At 21.6% G+C, this 14,222-nt stretch overlaps 2 protein-coding genes and 1 long non-coding RNA gene across 7 annotated transcripts in view; 2 read left to right on the plus strand and 1 right to left on the minus strand.

Moving 5' to 3' along the window:
* Positions 1-14,222, plus strand: part of LOC100864121 (adherens junction formation factor afadin) — a 46,606-nt gene that overhangs the window by 15,334 nt on the left and 17,050 nt on the right. For all 5 annotated transcript variants that reach the window (XM_086914021.1, XM_086914023.1, XM_086914022.1 and 2 more), the window contains 5 exons: positions 10,519-10,623; positions 11,262-11,406; positions 11,568-11,816; positions 12,908-13,945; positions 14,011-14,140. In XM_086914021.1, coding sequence (XP_086770147.1) covers positions 10,519-10,623; positions 11,262-11,406; positions 11,568-11,816; positions 12,908-13,945; positions 14,011-14,140 — 1,667 coding nt within the window. The remainder of the gene's footprint in view (positions 1-10,518; positions 10,624-11,261; positions 11,407-11,567; positions 11,817-12,907; positions 13,946-14,010; positions 14,141-14,222) is intronic.
* Positions 1-14,222, minus strand: part of LOC147656623 (uncharacterized) — a 29,740-nt gene that overhangs the window by 5,026 nt on the left and 10,492 nt on the right. The gene's annotated exons all lie outside the window — the stretch shown is intronic.
* Positions 59-1,398, plus strand: LOC147656624 (uncharacterized). Its single transcript, XM_086914030.1, has one exon. The coding sequence runs from the start codon at positions 107-109 to the stop codon at positions 1,256-1,258; it is 1,152 nt and encodes a 383-aa protein (XP_086770156.1). The 5' UTR covers positions 59-106; the 3' UTR covers positions 1,259-1,398.

The raw sequence follows: 14,222 nt of genomic DNA on the forward strand, positions 1-14,222 counted from the left end.
AAATACCAATTGGAAAATAATAACGTAAGTATATATAATCGCATGGTTGAACATCATAGTTGATATTTCATAAGATTATCTCGTAATATTAAACTCACTACGAGGTATGCAGCGCGTTGTGATCAAACGCTATAATTCACAATTAATCAATGAAGAAGGACAAATTACAAATAGACACGAACGAGGAGAAGCATCTTCATATAAACAAGAAAAATATATAAGAACAAATAAACAGGCAAACAAATATAATATGGTGAAACAACAGGAAAGAAATAATGAAACAAGAGAAAAAAAAATAAAAGATATCTTGTTATCGCCGTATGTTATATTAAATAACAATGACGATCTCGAAATATTTACAATTCCAAAAGCAAAGGCTGATATATTTAATATTATTCCAGTATTGAATCTTGATTTGTCTGGTCTAGATAATAATACAACATGTGATGTCTCGAATTTTAATAAATGTTGGAAATCACCAGAAGAGGTACGCCTTAGTTGCAGCGGTCGCGTAGCAATCTTAGCTAAATATTTTTTGAAACTTGGTGACATTGAATCGATCGATCATCGATTTAATTCGATGAAATTAGACAATTTAAAGAAATTTTCTTCAGAACCTAATTTTGCTTCGATTAAGAAGTATCAAACTCAATCAAATTATTTTTCTGTTATTGATGATAATAGTAAATTTCGATCCGAATTAGATTTAAGAAATAATAAAATTAATCAGCAATACGGTTTACGAGATGAATTAAATAAAATATTCAAAAATTCAATAATAAATTTGTTAAATAAGAATGATAGTAATAGTAATAATTATTACGATAATTCATATATGTATAATGAAATATCTATAAATGATAAACGGAAGTTATCATTATCGGAACAAAAACATATGATAGATCAGTTGAAAGAAATATGTAATCTCGATTATATGAAAGCATCATCTCTTCCTCAATGTTCTTCTTTACATTTTTCATATACATCAAATAAGAATATGAACATTATATCTTCAAACAATATAATTCTTGATAAAGATATGAATAAGGATATGAATGAAATGTTATCTTCGTGTGATATAAATGAAAAGTTAATATCAGAAAATATTCAAAAGTGTGATTCATCATATGTAATAAATATTACAAAAAATTATATTCAAAAAAAGAACATAAAACAACAATTGTTATCTAATGCTAAATTTAAATTCAAGCAATTATCAAGTTCTTATCCAAATATCGAAAGAATAGAAGAATTATGATATAATGAAAATAATCAATTAAAAGAGAAAAATAAAAAATATCTGTGGTTTAATTTAAAAAAATGTGATTCGATTCATGAATTAAAACAAATCAATGATCATATATTATCATTTCCTACTAATAAACAGTACTTTCAATCTTGGAATAAGAATTTTTTGCAAAATGATAATAATATAAATTATGAAGAAATACTTTGCAAACAAAATTTCATCGTTCAAGATAAATTTCAACAAAATTCAATGTCATTTATTAAAGAAAATAATCATTCTAATATTTTACTAATTCAAATTAAAGAAAATCGAAAAAGCAGCATGATCAATGATCAGCAAATTCCAATTTTGATTGAAAAAAAAATTCATACTAATAATACGACCAACTTAATGCTCCACCAGGATTGGAAAATTTATCCAAGATTAAATCGAACTCATCTAAATCTTGATTTCTTTTTACGTAAGCAATCGACACTACATTTTTTGAATGCGTGCCTGTTAATGTTAAAAATATTGGATGTTATGCAAATTAGAAGTTATATATACATATATTTATTAATGATCGATCAACATCGCGCATGAAAGCAATTTTTCGAATAATTTTTTTAACTTATCGATCAATTGAGACATCAATTTCAATGATGAAATATATTTTTAAGCATATCATTTTGAATAACTTTTTCTTACATGTAACCAGCAATTGGTTTTAATTTTAAAATAAAACCTTAAGATAGACTAGAAATTAAGAATAATTTCATTTTTTTATTTTTCATAGTTTATTTAAATAATATGCAAGAATATATATCATACAGATATATATATATATATTGACACTTATATTATCTTGAATATAAATATATAGATATTCAATATAATAATATACAGAATGTTCAGGTCTCAGCTAAATGATTAGCATTAGAAGAAAAAAAAAAAAATGTTTTACTGGTTTTTATAATTCATTGATATATATTATTCAAAATATTTTTTTCACTTTTAATTTTTTATGATGATTATTATATATGAAAATTATATATAAATATAAAATTATTATATATAAAAAAAAATATTATATATGATAGAAATAAAATTCTTCTTAATACTCATATGGCATAAAAAAATAAAGACTATTCCATCTAGAAAATTAAAAATGATCTTTATTTCTTAGAAAATATTGTAAAATTTATAATATATAATAAATTTATAATAATATAGGCCACTATATTGATTATAAAAAAGTAGCAAAAACAAATTTTCCTCTTTCTTTTTTTAAAATTTACGATTAAAAAAAAACTTGGATTGATTAAATGTCTTATATAATATCGAAAAATTTTTGTTAATATTTCAAAAAATAAAGTGAATTGTCAGTTTTATATATATATATATATATTAAATATTAAAAAATATATATATATTAAATATTAAATATATATATATATATTAAATATTAAAAAATATATATATATTAAATATTAAATATTAAAAAAATAAATATATATATTAGAATACATAAGAAATTATTTTTATATATATAAGAAAAAGTTGCTCAAAATAATTTTTTTAACAACATATTTTAAGTCATTGAAATCAGTAAATAATCAATTCATCGATAAATTTTACTTTTTTCTTTATAACTTTAATTTTTATTATAATTTTTAGATATATTTTACATTTTTTTAATTCACAATTTATTTATGCTTAAATATACAAGAATATTAACAATAATTTTATGAATCAATTTGATAATTATTTTATTATTTTTTTATCTATTCCAGTTTACTTTTATTTATATTTCATTTTTACAATTTTGCTTGACTATATACGTATAAATAATATAAACACATGATGCATGTTTAAATAACAATATTTAATACAAAATATTATTTATTCATTATTACACTATTTACATTTACTTATTTACACATTTTTTTTACTGTCAAATGTGTATGTTAATATATGTCTAATTTCGTAGAAATATATATATTAATAGTAATGTGTTAATAATAAAGTCATTGGATATCCATTTTAAGAGTAAAACATTTACTATGTTTTATTAGTAATGGGATTTAACCGATCTCGTATACAGAATAGAGATTCAAAATAATTCTAAATGATTTTAATTCAATTAATTGTCAGTCACAAGATAAATTATAGTTACAATGAATGCGTTTTCATATAAATTACGCTCTCATAAATATGATTAAAATTGATCATCAAGAGAATATAATAAAAGATGATTTTATTTTTTTTATATAGAGATAGTCTTTGTAATGGATATTTTCATAATAATAATAAATAGTTGTAAAAATATTATAACAGATATATAAAAATTAAATATCGTAATTATATCTCTAGATCGTAATTTTATATTTCTAGATCAATAAAGATATATAAAAAATTTTTGTCACAAAAGTGACATAGATTTTCAAGATCAAAGTTTTTTTTTATTGCATTATATTGTTGCAAAAAACAAAAGACTTAAAGAAACCATAAATTGCAAATAAACCGTTCTTTTTAAAAATGTATCTAATTTTAAAAATTATTTTATTTAATATTTTTATATTTTTATTGAAATATTACAATGTAGATGATATGCAATTGATAAGCCAAGATATTAGATATTAGATATTACATATTATTTTACAAAATATATCGAAATTTAGCGATGAAAATTATATTTAGAAGAAATATCAATGCAACAATATTGATGCGACTTCCATTATGTGCTAAATCAATAATTTATTGATCAGAAATTAATATTATGTCATCTTAACGCTCATTAGAGATCAGATTAACTTCATAGTGAAAGAAGAACATTATTCTCGTCACTAATAGCTTAATGACAAGAGTAAATCAAAGGAAAAAAATTGTACACATAATATTCAATTAAATGATTTCACAACTTGATTTCTGCCGATAAATTACATAAGAATGCAATGCAAATTATGTTTTTTGAAATATATATTATTTTCAGAATAAAGAAAATAATAAAATTTGGCACGTTTTATTTTTAATATTTGAGCATCATTGAGGTTTATAATATCTAACTGATTTACTTAACTGAATTTCGATAACTTATTCAATGATATAGATGATATTACGATATTCCAATTAACTTGTTTGCCAATCTTTAAAACATACATTAAATTACGATGAATCAAAAGATTTGCTAAAACGAAATAATCCAAATTCTATTATTCTCTTTATTTTGAGAATAACTTATGCAATCCATCGGCAGAAATTTTATCAAGTTGTGAGATTTAATTGAAAATTAACGTGTATGATTTTTTCTTTATTTCTATTCATTGAATTATTATCAACAAGAATAATATTTTATTGCAATCTCTGATAAATGTTAAACTGACATAATATTAATTTCTGATTAATAAATTAATTGATTTAACTAATCTTGCATCGATATTGATATTCTTCTGGACATAATTATTTTCCTCATATATTTCGTAAGCGAATTTTCATATATTTCGTAAGGTAATGTGTTATATTTAGTTAACTCATTAATTGCATATTATTTCAATAATTGCAATATTTCAATAAAAATATAGAAATATTTTAGAAATATTTTTAGAATAAAATAATTTATAAAACTTTAGATTTCTTTTTCAAAAGAACGATTCATTTGTGATTATATAGTTTCTTGAGACTTTTGTTCTTCCCTATTATACGAATACTATATGATATAATAAAAAAAAACTTCGATCTTGAAAATCTATGTCAATGTCATTTTTGCGACAAAAATTTTTTATATGTCTCTACTGATCTAGAAATTATAATAGCCACGATTATTTTTTTTATATCTTGTATATTTTAAATAATATAATAATAATACATATTTTTTTTAATTATTTAATATATTGAAATATATTATTTGGATTTAGTCGTGGTCGATCGACAACCAATATAGCCAATTGTCGCGATTCAACTAGGAATCCATGATTGGCTTGTTTTTTTATTAATAACTTATTAACAAAGCCGTGATAAAAGTTTATGCAAAGGAAAATATTGAAATTATCTCAAGAATTTTCAATTTATATGTTGATATTCTAATATTTTTGAGAAACAATATTTATATATAGAAATGAAAGAAGTATTAATAGAAATAGCAATAGAAACTGTTAAAAAATTAATTTATTAAGAAAAATAATTTTTCTCATTAATTATTAAAATAATTAATAACAAAATATTATTGTCATTAATTATTAAAATAATTAATAACAAAATAAACGAATAAACGAAAGATTGATTAAATTATGTACATATAAAAAAAATAATTTGATTTTATTTTAAATTTGATTAGGTCATATATTTAAAAAAAAATATTGTAATAAAATATTGTAATAATATTGTATCTGTTAAAGAAATTTGATTGCTACATGATTGATATTTGATAAGAAGAATTTATGCCGATCTGAAATTTGAACTATTAAAATACGATTTCATAGTTATTATGTAAAATAATTAAAAACTTGCAGAATAATATATGAGATTTTAAAAGACATATTTAAAAGTAAATAAGTATTTTAAAACATTTTTTATTTTAATATTTATTATATATTTATTTAAATTAAATATTTATATTATATTAATATATAACAATTTGATATATTTTTAATATTACTAAAATCTTTATATATTGTATTAAAATTATCTCTAAGAGTATATAATATACTTTTTTGTAATTGTATAATACAATGTAATTAAAAAGTAATTACAATCAGCGAGACAGATCGCAACGAGATTCAGTACAATCAAAAAACCAAAAGTTTATTTTGTACATCTAGAAATTTTATATTTAGAATGATCGAAGAAAGTAAGGATATTCTTCTAAAAAGTAAACGCTTCTAATTGACTTTAAAAAAAAGAAAAAAGAAGAGGATTTTAAATCTAAAATTTAATATTTTTATTAGTTTCCAAGATATTAATAGTAAAATTTTCGATACAGTACATTGAATTCTTTCTATACCTAAGACGAAATACAATTTTGCAATAACAATCATAGTCATCGAGTCAAATAGTCAATAACTATGTAGTCGTCGAATCAAATAGTCAATAATATAATAACAATAATCTTAGCATTTATAAGATGTATGTAAAATATCGACGATGATTGCACTAGTATAACCAATTGTTTGCCAATGGTAGCAAAAATATAACCTAAAACTAATATTTTTCTATCTTCTATATACGACAATAAGTATTCATAGTTTTGAATATTTATTGCATAATAAACATGATATTGCATAATATATGATATATATTTACTGAAATCCAACATTTTTTCAATCACTGAAATTAAAGCAAATCAATATTGCGAATATCTATCCTATCCATCTCTGTAACCTTATCGATAGATTGATTTTAAAACATAATATAGTTTAAAACGAAACGATCGTATTGCAGATAAAAAATATTCTTTGGACGAAATTACAATAACAGTATATATAGAGTCGGTATCGTTATTGTATTATGTCATCGATTATTCATCTTACATTCGATACAATGAGAATTCGTAATATGAAGACAGTTATATTAATAACGTTTATGTAGATAAAATTGTACATAATGTATTGTACGGAGAGTTTTTTTATTATCTATCTCAGAAATTAATAAATAAATACTCAAAAATAAAATTTTAGATTTAAAATCTATTTAGAATTTCTCTTTTTTTTTCTTTAATCTTTTAAATTTCATTTTAATTGGAACTACAACTATTATGATTTTGAAAGAATTTGATTGCATTATGCAGAATTAATATAAAAGTTATAATAATATTGAAAATATATCAAATAATTATTAATATATATTAATAATAATATTAAATTAACATTCTTCAATAATATTGAAAATATATTAAGTAATGATTATTATATATTAATACAATAATATATAAATTCAAATAAAATAAATATATATTTAATATATTTAAATAAAAAATAATTTAAAATATATTATTTATGTTGTCTTTTATTTTTCTCATATATTGCTCTGTAAATTTTTGGATATCTTTTACATAATAATTATGACAAAATAATAATTTTAGATGATTATTATAATGATATTTTTTTTTTATCAAATATCAATTAACTTCACATCATTTCAAGTCATGTGGCGAAAAAATTTGAAAGAATTCCAATTCATTTTATCTATCATTAATAGTATTTAAAGAAAAGTTTTATCATGCGCTAATATTCGATTGGTAGTTAAAAATTATCCATAAAATCTCCTGAAACTTGATCGAAAGCGATGAGATGAATTTTAAGAAAGTAATCCAAGAATCCGAATGTTTTTCATCATTTACTATTAATATTGCCAATAATGATACATCAAAGAATTTATGTAAAAATAAATAATATGTGTGTTTTACAATTACATTTGGATTTTTTTCAATGTAAATATAATTATATAATATATTTATATAATTATTTCGAAAAAAGTAAAATGATAATTTTCAGAGTTTATAAATATTTATTTATATTACAATAGTTATTTACGTATACAATTTATTTATTTATATCTACGAAATCAATTCATTTTTTTATTCAATATAAAAAATAGAAATTTTTAAATAAAGTTAAATATATAAATCATGTAGAAAATGAAAATAGATAAATAGTCGAATGAAGATATAGAATTCCGGATTGCTGGTAACAAAAGTTTCAGATAAATCAAATCCTAAGTTTTTCTCATATTTTTTTTCTCTTAAATATTATTATTATTATTCAATATAAATATTTATATTGCTTTGTCATTAAACATAAATTTTACATATCATTTCATTTTCTTCATTATTGATAATATTATCAATACTCATCGAAAATAATTGAAAAAAGATTGAATCCTTAATTGAGACTTCACTTATTTTATTGTTCTGATGTCAAGTCGGATATTATGTAATATTGGGGCACTCAATAATTCTCGTTTATTTGTCTATTTAATTAGATTTACTTGGATACTCAAATATCTCATAATTAGTAGCTTAATAGAAAGAATTAAATTTTAATCATTTTTGATATTTCTATAATATTTCTATATTTTTTAAAATATGGCCAAAATCTTATAAGAATTAGGTGGCATAAGGAGGATTATAGTATGATAGTAATTTTTTTATAGATAAAAAGTTATTATAATTTTCAAAGATTTCAATTTTAATTTTTTAATTTTTCAAATTTTTTATAATTGATTTATTGTTTTTTTTTGTTAATAAAATAAACAATATTGTTGTTATTGTTTATATTTTTATATAATAAACATTTATATAGTTTTCGATTAAAACGAAATAATACTCATTCACTTGTTGAGAAACGAAAATTTTAATAAATTAGAACATTATAGTTTAAAAAAATAAATATCTTTAATTATTTATGTTTTCAATTTTTTATTAATTTTTTCATTAATAAAATACATCTTCTTCATTATTAATTTAATTAGATTTTTCAATTGTTTCGGATAATGCAATTCCAGGCTATCAATATTGCAAATTTCAATTCGATTATTATTAAATTAACAACAATTGCTATATATACAAATGCTAATTTCAAAAATTTTTAAGTTAACATTAAGAGATTTCATTAGATCTTCTGTTTATAGATGAAAGTGCTTATTTTTAATGGTAGTTTTAAAAATTACTATCTAATGTAAAAAAGTGAACTGTCGAATTATTATGCATAAATTTTAATTTAACTGATAAGAAACGACACAAATATAGTGTAAAATATTTCGCAAGTATTTATTTACATTGTGAATTTATATGAGTAACAATGAACGTCAAAATTGTTTTTTCAAATGCCAAAAATCAACTAAAAATCATCATTGAACCAAAATTTCATACTAGTAGTGTGTAAAATTTTTCATTCAAAAAGATGATCTAATTAAAAAAAATTAAAAGAAATTGAACAGATTTTTCCAGATATTTATATCTATTTAAATCCATATTTGATATTCTTCTGCAAGATGAAATTAAATAGAGTAGTATTCCTTAATTATTATTGGAGTTTATTTTTTTTTTTTTATATTAAAGAAGATTTTTTCGAATAGATTTTTTTTTACTACAAAATATTAATATTTTTTACATTATTTTAAATAATTTACACATTATTTTAAATAATTTTAATAATATTAAATAAAATAAAATATTATTAAATATTAAATATATATATTTTTTAATATTAAATGAAATAATTAAATAAAATAAAAGCTATTTTACTTTATTTGTATTTTAATTCGTTTAATACAAACTTCATTTGTTTATAATTTAATAAATAAGCCTCAATCGACATATTTTTATATTAATATATGTTGGTTTTGTTTTCTAGATTCTTGTTAGAATATATTATATATAAGATATTATGATTACATATACATATATAATATATATATAAATGACTATACAATAAATAATTCATAAATTTTTAAAAAACTGAATTTTTTTTAAGTCAATTACAATTAAAAAATTATTAATCTTTACAAAATATTTTTTGTAAAATTTTCATTAAATTTTTTTTATTCGAAAATTTTAATAAGTCAAAATCTCTATAAATTGAAAATTTTATTTAAAATTTCTTTAAAATTTGAATAAGCAGAAAATTTGAATTATATAAAATGATATATTGTATATAAAATGAAATACATAAATACTTTTTAGTATTTAGAGAAAATGCTGAAATAATAATCAAAATAAAATCGGATAATTAATTTCAAAATTAAGAATGGATTTATTTTTTTGTTACATATTTTAATATTTGATAAATTCTAATTCTAATGCACAATGAAACATTTTGTATAGAATTAAAGCAGTTTTGATATTGTAATATATACAATTTGAGAGATACTATCTATTAATTTAGATATTTATGCTTGTTTTAAATATTTTTTTTTCTGCTATGTGTGTATATATATAATATATAATATATACCCGAAATCATGTGATACAATTGAGTGATGATACTATATGCAAAAATAAATGGAAGAAAAAGAAAAATATTTTTTTGTTGAAGACTTTGTTTTTTTTTATTTGTATTTTCTATACACAGTTCATTCTAATCAAGAAATCACTTATATGTGAAAACTTTTCAAACTTAATTTACTTAAAGTCTTAAACAAAAAAATTTTTTTTTTGCAGAATATAGAATCACTGTAGAATATATCACTAGCTGCTTATATCATGATTTCAATTCCTGTATATTATATAATTTTATTTTACATTACATTAATAAAATATTACAGAAATATATTTTTATATGTGATAATTATTACAGGACCTCGTCGCATGAGCGAACGAGATTTACCCTCTAGACTTGGACGCGATACAACTGCACCTCAACAACAAATGCATACTAGCAAATCCGTACCAGCATTACACAGTAAGTAGATAGTTATTATATTATAGAAGAAAGAACAGAAATACATGTAATACATTACACACACATACACACACACCCATTCACCTACCCATACACCCACCCACACACACTCACTCACTCACTCATACACAACTACCCACCCACCCACACCCACACCCACACCCACACCCACACCCACACCCACACACACACACACACACACACACACAATTATAATTTTACATATATATTATTATATATGTATATCATTTTTTTATATTTTTATATTTTTCGTCTTATTTTAATTTTATGTTTTTTCCATTTTGCATGATAGATATATCATATTTATCATATGTTTTTGATGTTGCTTGAATTTCTTACTATTGAAATTTGATTCTATGGGAATATATACAGTAAATACACGTACAATTAACACATCTTTTAAAACAAAATAGCTTTTTAAAATTGGATCAAATCATTTAAATTCATTTTGAGAAATTAGAGAAAACTAAACTTTATTAAACTTTTTCATTTGAGCGTTTAATGAAAATTTAAAAAAATATGTATTTTATTAGCCTTATGTCAATTAAATGAGTGAAGTATGCCAATACTTTTTTAAAAATAATTCTAAATTAATATTATATGTTTATATAAAACAGATGTAGGAACAGATGGAAAACAACAGCATGAAGTATTCAATCCTGGTTATAGTAGAGCATCTTCAAGTAATAGCGTTACACCACCAGTTACGCAGCCACCTCCACCAATGGCCACAATCAACAGTGCGACATCATTACGTTCTCGGTAAATCTTTTATTTTAAAATTTACATCATTAATTTTTAATTTTTTTTTTATCTTTTTATTTTTAAATGATTTAATTTGTTTATATTGATTTTTTTATATTTCTATTTCTTTTTTATATTATATCTTTTTTAATATTATATTATTATATTTCTTAATATAGTTCGAGTCATAACTTGCATGATTCAACAAGAATCGGAACTTTATCATCGAATGGTCTTGTAACTAGACAACAATCGTCACCAAATTTGAATCCTGATACATCGAGTCACAATGATACAAATGTGAATAGTGGAACAAATTCAAACATTCTTCAAGGTAATGAAGCTGAAAGATTTTATCAAAACTTGAGTATCTATCGTAATCAAGATGCAACAAAACAGCATAATCCATCTCAACATTTAGATGATAGGTAAGAAACTTCTATTTTCTTTAATAACTTTTTTTTTTGTTCCTTTTTTTTCTTTCTATCTATTCTTCTTTTTTTCTATTTTTTTCTTTATTTTGTAAATTATTTACAATAAAAGTGACTTTACTAATTTTGATGACTCTCAAGATATGTAAGGTGAATTTTTTTGAACTTTACGATCATTATTGATTTGTATGAATTTGATAAATTTTAAAAATATTATTTTGCGCAAGATTTTCTTATACATGTAAATAGTCTAAATATTATAATATAGATTCCAAGATATTCATAAAAAACTTTTTGATAGTATCCAATTCTCTACATGTATTTTTGTATATTCATATTTGTAACAATGCGTGTAGGAATATGCAACATTTCGAAGAATGCTCAAATTTATTATAAATAAATACTTAATAATATTGTAATAATAAATGTTAATAATATTAATTCATTCGTCACATTGTACTTATATAAATAATCAAAAAATGATAATTGTATATTGTCGCATGCATTTTTACAAATATATATGAATTTTTGAATGAAAAATTTGATATATAATACTGAAAGATTTTTGTGAATAAATCAAAAATTAAAGTTGATTGCTAATTACATATATATGAAAAGACTTAATATCTTTTTCAAAATATCTTTTTCAATATTATTTTTCAAGATTATTAATTGATACGAGAAAGAAATTAATCAATAGATTCACTAAATCTTCTGTTAGTTAATTCGAAGAATATCTTTACAACATATTATCTATGTCAAATTCAAACTCTTTGAGATTGACTCCATGACATTCATCTATGATATTAAACATATTTTATCTTAAAGTTGGTGATAAAAAAAAATTATTCAATGTTGTATTTTGAAAATATATTTATTTCAAGATTATTAAAATTGATGAAGTTGCCCTTGTTTTTTGTTATATATTTTTTTTTTTGTTTTATTATTCATATAAATTTTTATTTATTTTTTAATTCTAATTTTATCTAATTATTGAATTTAAAAATTAATTAATTAATTAATTTTGTAACGACATATATTATTACACATATTATTTGTGATTATTCTTTTTTTCTTCGAATTTATAGAACTCCTCTTCAATTACAAAAGAACTTCAAAGGTTCGCAAAATTCTTTAAATCGTCCGGGAGTGTTTGATATGAATCAAACCAGAGATCGTCCAATATCTTCATATGTACCTCAATCTCAACAACAATCTTATATTGACAATACTGGTCAATCGCAACAACAAGCTTGCACAGCACCTCCAAGATCTCAATCATCTCGAGATATAATACGTCAAGAAGCGAAACTTCAAGAAATGCAAGAAGAAGTTAGAAGACGCGAGTTACGAGGTGGCATTCCAGTTCCATTGAATCAATACCGACCACCTACTTACAATTTAAAAACAAATACATCTGTTCAATCATCGATCAGTTCTGTTATTCGACCAACAAAACCTATTGGTTCACAACCAAATTTGGGATCAAGTCCACCAATAACAATATCCACATCATCAGTTTCAACATCCAGACAAACCGGTCCTTCGAGTTATAGTTATTTGGATGCACAATATGGTTCATACATGGTTCAATATGGAAAATCTTCGCATATTCATCAACATCAACATCAATCTCAACCTCAATCTCAACATCAACATCCACATCAACATCAGCTACAGCTTCAGCATCAATATCAACATCAGCATCAACACCAACATCAACATCAACATAACAATATGCAAAATTTTGGACATATGCAATATGGACATGTTGGTATGATATCATCAAAAGGAAAAAATGATTTAACTCGTATGCAATCAAATGGGACATTACACGATTATGGAAGAGATCAAAATATTCGCGACATTGGAAAATTATATACAGACCAGAATCAACATGTTGCTGGATCGCAGTATTGTTTAAATAGTAATCCAGAGATACAAAATGAACTCTATAATGATGAAAATGTAATAAATAGAATGCAAACTGCACCGGAAGGAACTTCAATTTCAAATGAAATTCCTATACGACCTGTTTTACCAGAAGAAGGATTTACCGAAAGTTCTCCACCTCCACCGCCAAGTACTTCGACTCATCCTCTTTATAATAAACAATCGGATTCAAGGTAATGAAGTGATAATAGTGATAAAAAAGTAAATTAAAAAATAAAAAATATTATTATTTTTTTAGATATACTGCAAGTATGCAAGATCCTCCACGTGGAGGATATTATCCAGCAAATACAACAGGTACTACATTACAGCCACGTCAATATCAATACAGTGCTTCGAATCCATGGCAACGAGAAGAGAAAGAGAGAGTAAGTGCAAAATAAAATTATTTTTCATATACAATAACATTTTTCATATTTTTTTTGAACTGAAATTATTTTTATTATTTAT

The sequence above is a fragment of the Apis florea genome, unplaced genomic scaffold, assembly GCF_048593485.1.
Source record: "Apis florea isolate Af1SG1 unplaced genomic scaffold, ASM4859348v1 contig_3571_pilon, whole genome shotgun sequence".
Lineage (NCBI taxonomy): Eukaryota > Metazoa > Arthropoda > Insecta > Hymenoptera > Apidae > Apis > Apis florea.